Here is a 16478-nt window from a genome sequence, read left to right on the forward strand (position 1 = left end):
ATATTTATGGCAAAGAGAACACCAGAAATAACTGCAGAGAAGTAGGAATGACTGTGCGTGAGGTAGAGAGCGGATGGAGTAACCAGTTCAAAAGAGACGGAGAGCAGTCACTGAGAAGTGTAAGTTCATCGTCTCTTATCTGCAACCTCTGCAGTCAGATATTTCAGAATCAGAGTTTTTCAGACAGTAGGAAGGTCAAAAAGGTGTATATGCTGTAAAACCATAACACACCCAGAGCACCCTAGGGCAGCATCCTCTAATTAAACTTGCTATTTCTTCACCATGAATATTCACGTTTGATGGGACCTCCTACCAGTTCAGGTCAGGTTTGGCATCAAATGACTTTAGGCACTAAAGTGACTTCAAAACTTTTGGTTTTCAGAGCAGTTTGCATTTTTTGAATTGCAAAAGGAACTGTAGACATACAGTGGATTTAGCTGCCTTGAAGCACTAAGCAATCCTGTTTTTGTTGCAATTTTTGTCTGATTGGTTGTTATTGTTTTTGCCTGACACCAATATGTATTAGGCTTTAGGGATGGTATAAATTTCACTTCTTTTTCAACTGTAATATATGTTTTTTTCTTTTTTGAAATTGTTGGACTGGACTCTATAAAGGTACCAGCCAGGTTCAAAGGATTATCTTTTTATGGATCTAAAATAATTGGAGGTCTCTGGAGGCCTCTGTTTTTCAGGGTAAATGCTAAAGACAGAGATTTACATAATATTTCAAGAATGCGCATTAGATAATAGACGTGAAATAAGTTTCTTAAAAGTTGGAGAGACTTACGGTTATATCTGAAAATAAGACAATACTCATTGTCTATCTCTGAAATTAAAAAGAATAACTTCCCATCAAATACAAATAGTAATTCCCCCCAGGATTGTCAATCTGACACAGAAGGGGTCATTGTGACAACAATCCACGGGTTTGGAAAGTGTACACTATGTAAATAACTATTGATCAGGCGCGACAATTACTTAAGGAGTATTCAGTGTTACACATAAAGAAGATGCCGACGGTGATTCAGTTTTCAACTATAATACAATAAATATAGCAGATGTTATCAAAGTTATAGCATTTTCCACATTGTAATAAGAGAAAAATAGCTGATTGATATGATTCTTGCCCTAGAATGTGGACAGGGTGAATCTGTGCTTGGTAACAGAAAAGTTATGAATAAGCACTGTTAATATAAAGATGTCTTCAATAAAATTCTTAGAAGTAATCCCTGCTATGCCATAAAGATTGAAATTATTTTGCCCTAAATAAAGTTTACGGTAAGTGTCACTTAATCTTTCACCCCAAAACAAATTTAAAACAACAAAAATTGGAGTCTATTTTATACTCAGCATGTAGTTAATTTTATATAATACTCATAAAAAGGGCAACAAAAAACCATTTTGAAACCAACTACTTGGGGGTGAAAACAGTGTAGTCTATACAGAAGTCAAAACATGATGAAATTTATATAATGTTATAAACCAGTTACCTCAATAAAAAATAAATTTAAAAACAGAAAATGGTTTTCAAATATTGGATGAGCAGTAAACCAATTAGTAAGAGGATGTACACCATAAAGATGTTTAACAGAATGACACACACACAACAAAGTAAAAACAAGAAAAAAGAATCACCGTTTCAAGATATGTTGTGCTAGAGCAGTCTGAGTGCTTCCTCTCCTAATTTCTCAGAAATGTGGAGCTTTTTGTAAGGAGACAGAGGATGGCGTGTAAGCCTCGTACGGCTACACAGAGAAGACATATACTAGTGCACACAAAGGTTGGCCTCTGCATGAGTTTTCACAGTTGAAGCTGTGTTATTCCAGAGAAAAGGACTACTGCACACAAATGAAAACCTGTATAACAATTAGTGAGACTCTTGGAAAAATTTTTGACGAGACACCCCTTGATATTATTCATAGAGTCTCAGTCTCTTAATATCATCAGAAAAAATAATTGTTACATGGTGGAGCTGGTGGTAGGGGTGGGGGTGTCACAGGGCACTTGTCCTCAAGTAAAGCACAATATGAGGTTTGTGCCCCTTCCAAAAACTACCATACTAGAAATTCCCTGGTTCCTTAAATTCTAACCTGGGTCAAACAATGAAAATACTAAAGACATTTCCACCCCCTTCAGAACTGTTGAGCCTTGTTGGGCCCAGAACTATTCAGACCATTGAAAAATCCCTCTTTCAAGACAGGAAGGGTAGTGCCAATTTATCCTGCTAGCTCTGGGCACTGGGATAAACAAGTCCTTAGATAAACAGAAGAATCAAAGTAGAACCTGAACCAGAGTAGGGGAACATTCCTAATTTGGGAATCCTGCCAAAATTTCCCAACACAAAGGAAGATGCTATCTAGTTTAAAACTATTGATTATGGTACCAAAGAGATAGTTGTCCCTCTCAAAGGTTTCCAGGGAAGATAATTGTCAACCTCCATATATAAGTATAGGCTAGTGCCAATTATCAATTACTCAAATTCATTTTGGCCCCTTTTTCCTGCACTATGGTTGAATCATCAGGAGTAAAGGAATAATAGTACAATAAAAATATGACCTCTGGGGATGAGCCTGGTGGTGTAGTGGTTAAGTTCACACACTCCACTTCAGCAGCCTGGGGTTCACTGATTTGGATCCTGGGTGCGGACCCATCAAGCCCTGCTGTGGCAGCGTCCCACTTACAAAATAGAGAAAGATTGCCATGGATGTTAGCTCAGTGACAATCTTCCTCAAGCAAAAAGAGGAAGATTGGCAACACATGTTAGCTCAGGGCCAGTCTTCCTTACCAAAAAGAAGGAAAAAGAAAAGGCCTCTGGTCAGAAAACTTGAGTACTGGCTTCACTGCTTGCTAAATCTGTGACCCTGTCCAAAGAAATTAAACAATTCTTTGATAAAAATAGTCTCCTAAGTTTGTAGCAAGCATTATATGCAATAATGAACACATGCAGAGCCTTGCAAATAATATGTGACCAATAAACAGTAGTAGTAGCGGGTGCTGTTGGTCCTATAAATATTATTATTATTACTATTACTATTCCATAAAAGATGAAGGTAAGAAAAGAGAAATATATCAACACCAACGGAATGTAATTTGTTATATTCTTCTAAACAGAGAAATGATTAAAACTACTGACCTACTTACATGCATCAATTGCCAATAATGCTGGAAAACTGAAAGCACTATTGCACAAAACTAGAATATATGCAATTATGGAAAAGGATCTAAGCTTTATGATATCTGTAGAGGACAGCATAATCATCAAAGACTTCATGAAAGCAAGTACACACATTAATTGCATATCTGTTGAGATTGGCAGACATTCCCAAGTAGTATTTATGTAATATGCATTTCCTCTAAAATGGAGGCCTAATTGCTTAGTTATTCCAAATTGCAGAATGGAAAACAAAGGAGCAGTTTTGGCCGTGTGGGTAAACAACAGATTTCTAAAAGCTCATTATCTCTTTATTTAATAGACTGAAGTTGCACCAAATGAGACATTTAAATCTAATAAATAATAAACAAATTGTAACCTAAAGACTAAAATATAGGAGCTGCTCATATAGCTTTTATTGCTCCATTAAATAAGCTCCTATTTACTTCCCCCACAAAACATAATTATACAACACTGGGTCCATTTTCAAGGCCATTCTGATGAGCTATTTAAAAATATGTGAATCAACTTACATTCTCAGGAAGTCTTAAAGCATAATATTTGAATTCCATTATCAAATGCCCTATTCGTTTCTATGATTAAGACACAGAAATGCAGTTTCAAAAAACTTGTACATAATCACACAAAATTGCTATTACTATTTGTCTTACTAGAAATGATTACACATAAGGATAGCTATGCACTTTAAATAAACACTAATGTCTATAGTTACTAGTTTCTACATCAGATGTTTAATACTTTGGTTGTCTTGTAAATTAAAATAAGTCAAATTTAAACATCAACCTCAGAAAATGTATTCAAAATTGACATACTAATTAAATAAGACATTTTGAAAATGTGGTTGATTTGCTTGTTTCTTTAATCTAATACAAAATCACTCAACAGAAATAACCAAAATTTTCTATGTGAATATTTAAGAGACCTCGAGGCTCATCATTTTTAAAGAAAACAAAAATGAGAAAAATAACCTTTTAAAGCTATAACATGATAATACAAGATGCTGTGTTTTCTTAGTTCTGCTGTTCAAAAGGATTTTTAATGCTTCATTTTTCTTCTTAGGAAAATTTAGCCCACTATTCTATCTTTATTTGCATTCTATTAACAAAAACCACATTCTGAAATGATAGTGATAATAAACGGCAGACTTAAAAACAGTTGCCGCTCTCCTGCCAAGGGCAAGTAATGATGTAGGAGGGATAAGAAAGAGCAGGGATTTAAGTTACTCTCCTACCTCAGGTGGTGACACACGCATTTGTACATCTGTGAAAAAACACAGTTCTTATTTGCATGGTGAAAATACTAAAGTCATGAAAATATGTGGAAGGAAGCTCCCTGTGGGATTTACGGTGGGATTATGTGAAGATTTTTCTCTTCCTCTATCATTCAAGGGTGCGTGTCCTACTTACAAAAATAAGATAAAACAAAAAGTTCCTGCTCCAGAGAGGTGAGAAAACACTAATGTAAATTCAACATTTCACCCTTCTACATTTTTTTAAGAATCGGAAAGCCAGACTGACAACTTCTAGAAAGATTAGAGCAGCACCACAGAAAAATAACATAAAGTGCTAGCTGACCTCACAATAAGATATTTAAAAAATACACTATATTAGCACATATAGTATAGCATATAAACACGAGCCTGGTTATCCTATCAATTTCTAAGGAGTTTATAACCAGTATTTTAAATTAGTAAGTCTGATATACATTAATATTCTCCTTAGTTCTCTAAGACCAAATTTTGTCACTGCTGACCATCTTCGGTCTCCATCTGCATTTGATTATCTTGTTTTAGTTTACTTCATACAACTTTATATAATCTGAAATTATCTTATATATGTGATTGTCCAATTTACTCACTAGAATTTTTTTTTTTTGAGGAAGATTAGCACTGAGCTAACATCTGCTGCCAATCCTCCTCTTTTTGCTGAGGAAGACTGGCCCTGAGCTAACACCTGTGCCCATCTTCCTCTATTTTATATGTGGGACGCCTACCACAGCATGGCTTGCCAAGCAGTGCCACGTCCGAACCAGGGAACCCTGGGCCACCGAAGCAGAACCTGCGCACTTAACCACTGCGCCACCGGGTCAGCCCCTCACTCACTAGAATTTTAAACTTTATTACAGCAGAGACCTTATTTATCCTTATTATCACTATAATCTCACCACACAGAAAAGAACTATTTGTTGATGAATAAAAGAGGCCTAGCTATTAAATTTCTTTTCCAAACCAATAAAATAATAACGGAAGACCATAGCACTTATACTTTTCATAATAATACAATGTCTTTATTAAAGATAGTATTTGGCAAATATCAAAAATGCATAAAATTTACATCCATTAAAAGTATCAAAAGTTGATATTTTGCATAAGAATATTTTCAGGAATCACGTGCTAATTAGACATACTGATTTAGTAACTTCTACTTCCTAAAGCCTCCAAATGTTATGAAAACCATGATTTGACAAAAAGCATATTCTACATCCAACATGGAAAGGAAAAGGTGACTGCATATTTGTACTATTTTTAAACTTGAGAAAAGTTATCAACAAATAAATAATAATATATTTGATACTTATATGACTTACTTGGCTATAGCAGCTACATGAATATTGAGAGAGTGAATACTCTGCTCTTCTATATTAATAGTCATGTTATGTTTAAAAGATAACTAAAGACCATTCAGAATAATCATCATTTTGGGGGGTTTTAGAAGAGGTCTTTCATTTTGGTGAAAAAATTATATGTTTAGGTGCTATGAAATTGGTGATATATCTTTAAAATTCCATAGCCTATGAGAAAAAAAATCCAAGTTGATTTCCAAAATTTTCAAATGTTTTTAAAAGAGAAAATGTTCCAAAAGTAGCTTTCCACATTGTAGCTTTCTGTTGTAACAAATGTTATCACCTTGTATTAAATGACTTCCTTATTAAATCTATTAAAATATTCACACATGTATATCATATTTATTTTAAAGATGTATTATTTTACAGGATTTATTTAATGTCATTCACATAAATCATTACTACCCCAGACTCTCCTTTGAAGAACATTCTCTCGGAAATGTCAAAATGTATGGCACACTGGACCTCAGCAACTAAAGGCTTTGGAAACCCTTATCAAGTGAGAGCCTTGTATTATTTGAGACTCATCTATGATAATTTGCAGACGATACTTGGGAAGAGATAGTATAGAAAAAGTCTTATAAAAAATCAAATAAGTTAAATAAGATGAGCTATTTGATTAACAAAAGATGCAAAACTTTCTTGAAATTTATTTTAAAAATAAAAAATATTCAAATCTATTTTAGTATTTAACAATAGAAAATGTCTTCAACATAAAATTACCTATCTGAAAACAACATAAACCAATTATTAACCATAATTTATGGTTAAATATTAGAACAGTTTTGGTAAAATTCAGAAAACACAGACCCTAGTTTATTAAAACCTATAGGTCAAATATATGAACGATTAAGGAAGAATTACGAATAATTGGAGCAGAATAGTATTACGAATATCATAGATCCCCCTTATCTGTGGTTTTGCTTTCTGTGGTTTCAGTTACTTGCAGTCAACCATTATCTGAAAATATTAAAATGGGATATTCCAGAAATAAACAATTCTAAGTTTTAAATTGTGCATTGTTCTGAGTAGTGTGATGAAATTTCGTGCTGTGCTGCCACGCTCTGTCCAAGACGTGAATCATCCCTTTGTCCAGAATATTCATGCGGTATGATCTACCTATCCATTAGACACTTCGTAGCCATCTCAGTTATTACAACAACTGTCACAGTATCGCAGCGCTTGTGTTAAAGTAACCCTTATTTTACTTAATAATAGCCCAAAGCACAAGTCGTGATCCTGGCAACCCGCATATGCCAAAGAGAAGCCATAAAGTGCTTCCTTTAAGTGAAAAGGTTAAAGTTCTCAACTTAATAAAGAAAGGAAAAAGGTCATATGCTGAAGTTGCTAAGATCTACTTTTATTAAAGTAACTTTTTTATTAATGTAACTTTTATTACAGTCTACTGTTATAATTGTTCTATTTTATTATTAGTTATTGTTATCTCTCACTACGCCTACCTTATAAATTAAACGTTATCATAGGTATGTATGGGTAGGAGAAAACAGTATATACGGGGCTCAGTAGTATGTGCAGTTTCAGGCATCCACTGAGGGTCTTGGAGCACATCCCACATGGATAAGGGCGCACTACTGTGACCGAAACTAGAAAAAAATTGAAGGAGATAAATTGCTGAAAAGATGACTTTCTAAACTTAAAGATAGAAAAAAATAATAAAAGCAAAGATTATAATAAAGCATTATACAACAAAGTGGAAACTGTAGGGGAGGAAAACTTATCCCGTTTCCCCTTCTATGTTCTTTGATTGGTCTAATAATTAAACTGACATAAGACAGATTAACAGGAGAAAACCAAATTTGATTTCATATGTACAGGAACCCATAAAAACATGAGATTCAAAGAAGTGACCAAAGCAGGCAGCTTTTATACCTTTTAGACAAAGAAAGAATAAATTTGTGAAGAATTGACAAGAAAAAGAAAGTAGGGCTTGGGGTGATAAATTAGTAAGGAAGTAACCAGGTTGGTTCCTACAGCCTTCTTGGCCCTAAATTCCCCATCTCTGGCGATAAGGGTGCCCTCTTTCTCCTGATACAGGAAGGGTACTTTTCACCTGAGAGATTTATTTCCTGCTTTCAGGGAGGCAAAGGGTCAGACTGTCCTTCTTGCTCAGGCTGTTTCTCAAGTAACTTTAATTCAAAATAATCAATATGCTAAAGTAGCATATTTTTGGGTAGCATATTTTGCTCCCCTTCAAAACACTTTTATATGTCAAGATATAAAAATAAGAGCCAAACTGAGAAAATAAATTTAAAAGGTAAATACTGATACATAATGAGCTAACTTTTGTAAATCCATAAGAAAAAGACTAAGACGACACAATTCACAAAGGAGGAAATACAAATGGAGTATAAACACTTGAAAAAATGTCCAACCTCAGTAGCACTCAAAGAAATGCAAACTAAGATAATAGAACACAATTTCCTAATCTATTACATTAACAAAAATCTGAAAAAATGAGAATACTCAATACCAAGGCACATTCATAAATTAATGTTAAAAGTTGGTGAAATTAGAATAATTTGGCAACATGCAGCAAAAGTCTTAAAAATATTTATCCTTTTCCATTCCATATCCTAAAAAGTATAAACATTTGTTAGTTACTTTTGCATAAATGTATTTATCACATTGAAAAGATGGAAGTAACTATCGTTCTATGACTTCATTACTGACTAATGCAAGTTAAATTAGATATGGCATATCCAGTGGATGCAATGACATAGATATTAAAAATTACAAATGAAGAATTACAAATTAAGAATAACATGAAACATTCAGAAAGTTCAGCAAGAGAAAGTGAGACCCTAAACTGCATATTCTCTAGGATCACATAGCTATTACCAAAAAGTAGAAAATTTTAAAACTGAAAGAAAAATTTGCCAAAATATTAACAGTGATTCTTTGGATAGGAGGAGTATGGGTAATTGTCGTTTGATCTATCTATTATGTTTTACGTGTTTTCTATAACACTAAAGTATTATTTTTAAATTGGAAAAATAAACTTAGTTATTCTTAAAAATGTAACTCTCCAGAAGAAATATAAATTTAAATGAAAACATTATTAAGATTACATTGGATTTGAAGTTTCATTAAAATTTTTGCTTCCTATCAGGTTCTAATTTTCCAGATTGATAGAACAGAGAATTGCTGAGCAGCTCTGTGTGATAGACCCTTGGGCAAAACCGACAAAGAACACATCCCATTTGCCATCAAGTAACTCATGTAGATGACTCTGTAACCAACACTAAATGAGCTAATGCTCAACTATCAGAATGTCTGGTAAATTAGGCAGTAATAGATTATTTTAAAAATGATTTCCAGAAGCATTTTTTAAATCAATGCTAAGCCTTCTGATCTCCATTTTTGTTAACATTTTAAGATATTTCTGAGAACACTTCCTGAATTTCAAGTGTACTCTTATAAACAAGAAATTGTGCTTAGATGACTTTTTTCCCCTGTAAGAAACATGTGTGATACATTAAGGTACTCAGCTTGCTTTATTAAAGATAAAATATGTCAGTAAAAATGAAAGCAAAGAAGGCATCTCAGTCTGCCCTGGGGAAACCTCAGGTGAATTTGCAGCCCTGAGTTGTAAACTATGGTAATTTAGCAGTGAAGTTGATGGATTTTTAATTAAAGCCTTCTGCAATCCTTAGTGACTTGGAGGTGGAAGAGCCAGAATTTTGAGGGGGTGAAAACCTAACTACAATTTACTTAATTCTTTTGCTTCTAAGTTAGTGGTAACTTTTAGCTGTGGAAAATATACAGACATATCTCTATAGAACTGTACTTTTCTATCTTTGTAAAAATTTTTTCCAAGAATTTTTTATTGAAATTTTTTTAAATATACAACAGTAGAGAAAATGGTATAGTGAACACATCCTTTTCTCCACCCTTCCCTTCCAAGTACCCATCACCCAACTTTAGCAATTATTATTTAGAGCCAATCTTGTTTTATCTATACACCTGCCTACTTCCTAGTCACGCCAGACTATTTTGACTGAAATCCCAGACATCATGTCTTTTCATCTATAACATTTCAGTATCGCTTCCTAAAAGATACTTTAAAACATATTCACAACAACATTGTCATGTCTACAAAAAAAAAAAGTATTCAAATTTTCAGACTGCTTTTTTTTGGCATTCTTTTTGGCATTTGTCTGGATTGGAATACACACATAACTTCCATTTATTGCAATTGATTGATATGTTTCTTGAATCTCTTTTAACCAACGTTTTCCCTCTATTACTTTTTTCCTCCCCTTAAGAGTATTTTGTTGAAGAAATCAGGTTACTTGTCTTTCAGAATTTCCCACAGTTTCCTGAAGTGGTTAATTTATTAATTGGCATAAATTATTACAGATTACTTATTGAAGCAGTAGTCAAAGAAATGTGAATACAGTGGAACTGCAACAGTAGGCTAGAGGACCCAAATCACCTACGACCATGTCAGAATGAAAACACTACTGTAGGGATAGTAAACTAAAGGGGGGGAAGCTCATAAAAAAAAAAAAAAATTGTTCTACACGTTAACTGTACAAATAACTGGTCATATCTTCCTTTTTTGCCCAAGTGTACTAAACTGCTAATAAAGTAACCAGTATATATCTTAAGTATACTGATATACTTAATACATAGTATAAAGAGCAAATTTGATAGTACTCACCAGTCTTCATTTCTAATAAGCGCTTTTTCTTTTGTTGGCGTTCAAGTCTTTCTTTCTCTGCCAATTCTTTGGCTATTCTGGCACGTTTTTCTCTTTCTTCTGCTTCTCTTTTTTTGACATTTTCCTTTATTGCTTGCTATTACAAATAAATTTTTAAAAACGATCAGTTTTAATCAGTGATTCCACAAAGAAAACGGAAAATTATTAAACTGTAGAACTGTGATTAAATATCTTTTAGATAATAGCTACTTCTTATATTAATACCACAGTCTTTTAAAAGATTAGCACATGAACTCTTGTTAAATTAGTTACGTTATCTATAAATACACCTGTTATGTTTAACGCACCTTCATCTTAGTGGAATCAACTAAGAGAAGGCAGACAGAAACTAAAAATAAAAAAGCATTTAATTCACAAATCAAAACTGTTTTCCTATACATATTTCCAAGAGTGTCTAGCAAATGTATTAGTCTCCCATACCGCCTCCGCTAAGCAAACTACTGAGTACAAGAAAGACAGTTGAAGACAGAAAGGAGCTAAAATTTTGTTAAATGACCAATTGTAATATAAAGTAGTCATTACAATTTCATACAGAGAGAACTGTCATAAGGATGACTAAAGAAATACTTGGCATTTCAAAACCAGGCCCTCTGACTGTTCATCAAAACCAATAATAACATGTGAACCATAAGATCTCAATAGATATGTGATTAGTTAATTTCTTATGTTCTAAGTTTTATACAGATCAACAAATGCCTCTCACGTGGCATTAGTGGGAATTAGCAGGCAAACATGGATTTTTCTAAGTGCCAACAAACAGCATGGCATCGTGTTACAATCTCCTATGGAGACTGTATTCTCAGTACCAGTGAATCCAAACAGGTTATCTAACTGCTAGTTTATCACTAATAGGATTCAACAGAAAAGTGTATTATTAAACATCAACAAGTAGGTGGCTTATGTTATTTTGGGAGGAGCTTTAATTTCTTCTTTATTGTAATAGTCTTATTTTTTTAACCCTAGAGATAATACAAGTTCTTCATTAGAAATCAAATAATAAAGTTTAATATTATTGACCAAAACAATGAAAGGAAAAGTACAAGGAAAAAAATGAGGAACAAAAAGCATAAAGTAGAAGGAGTATTATGTCATCCCTCCATCTGTTCATTCAATACATACTTAGGGAGAGACTGAGCAGTAAATGATACTATTATAAGGACTTGAGAGAGAGACATATACATATAGCTCTAAAACAAATTTACATTCTGTGTGATAGGGTGGGGCAGGAGGCAAAGACAGACAATAAACAATAAAAAAAAGTTTGATATACTTCTACGAAAAAAAGATAAAACAGAGTGATGTGATAGAATGCCTGGGGAATTACTTAACATTAGGTGGTCAGATAAGGCCTTACTTGCTGAGCTGATTCAATCCGAATCTTGAATGTCAGGGAGCTAGCTAGGTGACAATCTGGGGGAAGAACAAACGGCAAAGGCTGTAGGTGGGTTTGAGAGAGGGAAAGGCGCCAGTATGCTGGTATAAAATGAGGTCAGGACATACGCTGAGGACAGATCACTTAGGAACTCCTAGGCCAAGATAGAGGGTTTGGATTTTATTTTAAGAGGACTGGGAAACAATTGGAGATTTTCAAGCAAAAGGTTGCAAGACTAAGCACTCTAAGACATAAGCGCTAATCAAGTACCTTTGTTCCAAACTATCTTTTCAAGGATATTGGTATAATGAGCAGTCTTGGAACATAGAAGTAGTGTCTCTTCTCAAGAAAATGGATTTGTTTACTGTCTAGTATGATAAACTGGGGCACAGGTTGGGGCCCTACCTCTTAAATAAGATTGGGTTCTCTCAGTTCAGGATTTCCCTACAGTAATACAAACCACTATGCATGTAGGTATTAACTGGCCCTCTTCATTGCCCTGTGGGAATTTGGGCTCGGGAATCTACCAAATTGTTTACTCTAGCTACTGCTATTGCTGTGAGTAGTAAACTGTTCTTTGTCTCTGATTGCACATTGTGTCCTCTGTCAACATCCATGAAACTAGCAGGCTAACAAGGTAAATTCTCATGATCTTCACAGTTCACGACCTATATTAGCACTAATTATTATTGCTAAGCTATGAAATAGCAGCTGTAACGATAGATTCTTCAATATGCGATCCCTCTAATCTTTGAAATGCATTCTTTATTCTGGCACAGAATGGTTAAGTACCTGTTCACTAGAATGAAAGTAGTAAGAGGTAGAGGCAAGATTTGAAAGCCAGCTACAGTCTATGTTTTTTCTACCATGTTGCTCCATATTATGGCAGTATATGTTAAATACCAGCCATAAGACAACAGCTGCTATAAAAATCAACATAAGTTAGGAAAGTAGGAGAAGGCAACATAAAAGTAGAAAATAAGTGGGATTTCAAAGATGAGTGTGTATATCAGTATGTGTGTGTGTGCATGCGCATCCATGTGTGTATGTATAAGGGAGATGGGGTAGGAAAAGTGGATTGTGGTAGAGAAAAGAATCAAACATTCAGGAATCAAAACTATTTCTTGCTTGAGGGAAATAAATAGGGGAAATCGCAACAGATAAAAAAATATATCACGTACCTTATTTAAAAAATTTATTAAAGTACAAAATTTTCTGATGTGAACTTTCTACATTAGTGACTAGATGCATTTCAATGAGAACGTGTAATAGACCACGTACTGCCAGATATAATGGCCACACCCTTTAAGTATTCCATTGGGTAATAAAAAGTCAAAATTACTTCCTAGGATCTATAAAAATAATGTTTACATTTAAAAATAACGTCTGAAGTAGTTCTTAAAGCTATTTTGTTTTATGGAAAATGCACTATTGATTTTCATTTAAGAGCCTATCTCATTTAAAACATATCTTATTCTGACATTATAACTATTAGGAGAAGAACTTTAGCCGGAAAAATACCAACAGACAGCATAGAAATAGGTATTTAGTCTGAAACTAACATCTCAGTTCAAACAGTAATTTGAGATTTTCTTTCATTCTAAATGCTGAAAAGTAAAAGTAGCCTAAAACACAAAACCTGAACAGTTAGAGAACCACATGATTCTAGATAAAATTGCCTGTTACTTCAACTCTAAATTCGAAGCCAGAAAGGAAAATTAGGGGTGAGCCACACATAGAGACAGCTATAAGACGTCTTTTTTTTAATCATCTTATTTTTGACATAGCTTTCTATTTAGTCAATAGGCAAATAAATTGCACTGTCACCAACTCCTTTCAGCTAAGCAATGCTGAAAGAAATTCTTTGAGTGCTTGCAGAACTTCCCAGATACAGCCTAGTCCATGCTCTTGTCTGAAAGGTCGGTGGGCTCACAAGTCTACAGGAATGACCGCAGACAGGTTTAAAATTTCAGTCACATTTTTGACTGTTCATTTCAAAGACATAATCAATAAGTTACCTGAGTTCCTAAGGCTCACATGCTTTTTTGGTGACAGCAGATTCTAAAATATCTATATAAAAATATTAATAAATGTATGCATACAAAAATACATAGAGGACCGGCCCGGTGGCACAGGGGTTAAGTGCACGCATTCTGCTTCGGCAGCCCGGGGTTCGCCAGTTCGGATCCCGGGTGCGGACATGGCACCGCTTGGCAAGCCATGCTGTGGTAGGCGTCCCACGTATAAAGTAGAGGAAGATGAGCATGGATGTTAGCTCAGGGCCAGTCTTCCTCAGAAAAAAGAGGAGGATTGACGGTAGTTAGCTCAGGGCTAATCTTCCTCAAAAAAAAAAAAGTACATAGAGACGTGTTAAATATATACATGTGTGTGTATTCTGGAAGAAATTAAAATACATCAGCTCACAATTATTTCCCATCTCTAATTTATGTTTTATATATAACTAATGTAATAACAAGAACTTTGCCACAACTGGTTTAAATATACATTATACAACATATTTTCTCTCAGAGAAACCAAAATGACCTAATGCCAGTAAATTTAAATGCGTGCGTGTGTGTGTGTCTGTGTGTGTGTGTATAAAATTTAGAAAAGTCTAGCAGAGTGTAATCCTTCGTAAATTGTGGCTATTATCATAAACATTACCTTTGAGTATTTTGAAAACAGCATCATCTTTATTATAAGCTTCTGTAACTTGCTATTTTTCACTCAACATTATGTTTCTAAGATTCATCCATATTTTTATGGATAAATTGCACTTCATTTTTGTTGCTTACAATGTTAAATTGTGTTTTATTATCTACACTATCAGCAGGATTTAGGTTGTTTCTAATTTTTGGCTATGATGAACAATGCAGATACAAACATCTTGTACCTGTCTCCCTGTGTATAAATGTTGTAAGGGTAAGTTGGTTCTTAAATCTATTTAGAAACTCTTGACAGTCACTCTTTAGGTAAAGAGAACAGAACATTTCAGAATGTAATTACAAGCAGTATGGATAAGTATTATTGATGCTTTTGTTTCTGTTCTAAAAATACATACACATAAGAGTGCTGGGTCCCATTGCGTGGGTTATGGTCAAAATAGTTTGAAACCCACTGCTCTCTAGGATACGAATGGAGTTGTTAAATAAAAGGAGAGGTTCATCTTCATCTTTACTAGACGATGTCAAAATGTTTCAGAGTGGTTGTGCCAGTGGACATCCCTACCATCTGTGTTTAATCATAGCCTACATACTCACCAAGACTGTTATCATCAGTCCTCTACCTGTTTGGTAGGTATATAATGGTATCATATCATGTTTTAAACTTGTATTTCTATGGTTACTAATTAGTTTAAGTAGCTTCTTACATGTTTATAAAACATTTGTATTTCCTACTCTGTGAAACGCCTGTTCATCTCTCTTACCCATTTTCCCATTAGGTTGTTAATCATTTTCTTAATGATTTATAGTTCTTTAAATATTCTGGAGACTAACCTTTTGTCAGTTTTATGTTTTATAAATATATCCTGGATTTTAACTGTCACTTTATTTATGTTGTCTTTCAGTAAACAGAAGTTATTCAATTTACGTCAAAGTCTCTTTTCTCTTACTGCTGGACCTTTTATATCTTATTTAAGAAATCCTTCCCTAATTAAAAGACAGAGATATTCTCCTATATTTCCTTCTTAAAGTTTTAATGATGCTGCCTACATTTCAGTACGCACTTTATCTGGAATCAACGTTTTGGAATGGTATGAGGTAGGAACTGAATTTACTTTTTTCATAAGGAAAATGAGTTGATTCATAACTATTTCACAACTAGTCTATCCTTTCCCTACTGAGCTGCAAAGCCACCTCTTCTGGATTTCAAGTGGTCATATATGAATTGATGTTTGGCGCTGTTTTAGTACAAGTTGAGTTTATCCCAGAAATGAAAGTCTAGTTTAATATTAAAACATCCATAAACATAATTCAGCACATTGAGTTTCAATAGATTGAGAACATTCGATAAAAATCAACCCTTGTTCATATTTGGGACAATTTAACAAACTAGTTGAACATTCTAGCCCTAAGCAGGAAACTAGGAACAAAGGGAACTCTCTTAACCTAATAATGAGAATTTAACTACTAGCTAGTATACATGTATGATAAGGCAAGAAAGAAATGACTAAATAGATTATTAAGATTTTTGAAAAGCCCTATTAGGCTTTTGAAAAGAATTGCTCTGATTTTGTAGATTAACATAGAGAGAATTGATATCTGTACAATATTGAGTCTCTATGACTGTGATGTGGTTCTCCATTGACTTGGGTCTTTTAATGTCTTTTCTGGACATGAATTTATCTTTTTGAACATTTGGTCATAATATATATTTTTAGCACTCAGTTTGGAATAATTATTTCGTTGAAATTTGGTAAAACTCCTCTATAAACTTTCTGGGCCAAGTATTTAACTTGTTGGAAGATTCAAAGTAGGTCATTAAATTAAAAATTAGTTATAGGCTTATCCAAGCTTTCTTAAGTGAGTTTCAATACATAATTTTTTTCTAGGAAGTCATCTATTTCA

The 16478-nt window shown here is 33.9% G+C and overlaps 1 protein-coding gene across 1 annotated transcript in view; it reads right to left on the minus strand.

Moving 5' to 3' along the window:
- Nucleotides 1-16478, minus strand: part of DIAPH3 (diaphanous related formin 3) — a 489528-nt gene that overhangs the window by 141316 nt on the left and 331734 nt on the right. Inside the window, exon 25 of the mRNA XM_070480866.1 lies at nt 10479-10614. Coding sequence (XP_070336967.1) covers nt 10479-10614 — 136 coding nt within the window. The remainder of the gene's footprint in view (nt 1-10478; nt 10615-16478) is intronic.

The sequence above is a fragment of the Equus asinus genome, chromosome 11 (genome assembly GCF_041296235.1).
Source record: "Equus asinus isolate D_3611 breed Donkey chromosome 11, EquAss-T2T_v2, whole genome shotgun sequence".
NCBI lineage: Eukaryota > Metazoa > Chordata > Mammalia > Perissodactyla > Equidae > Equus > Equus asinus.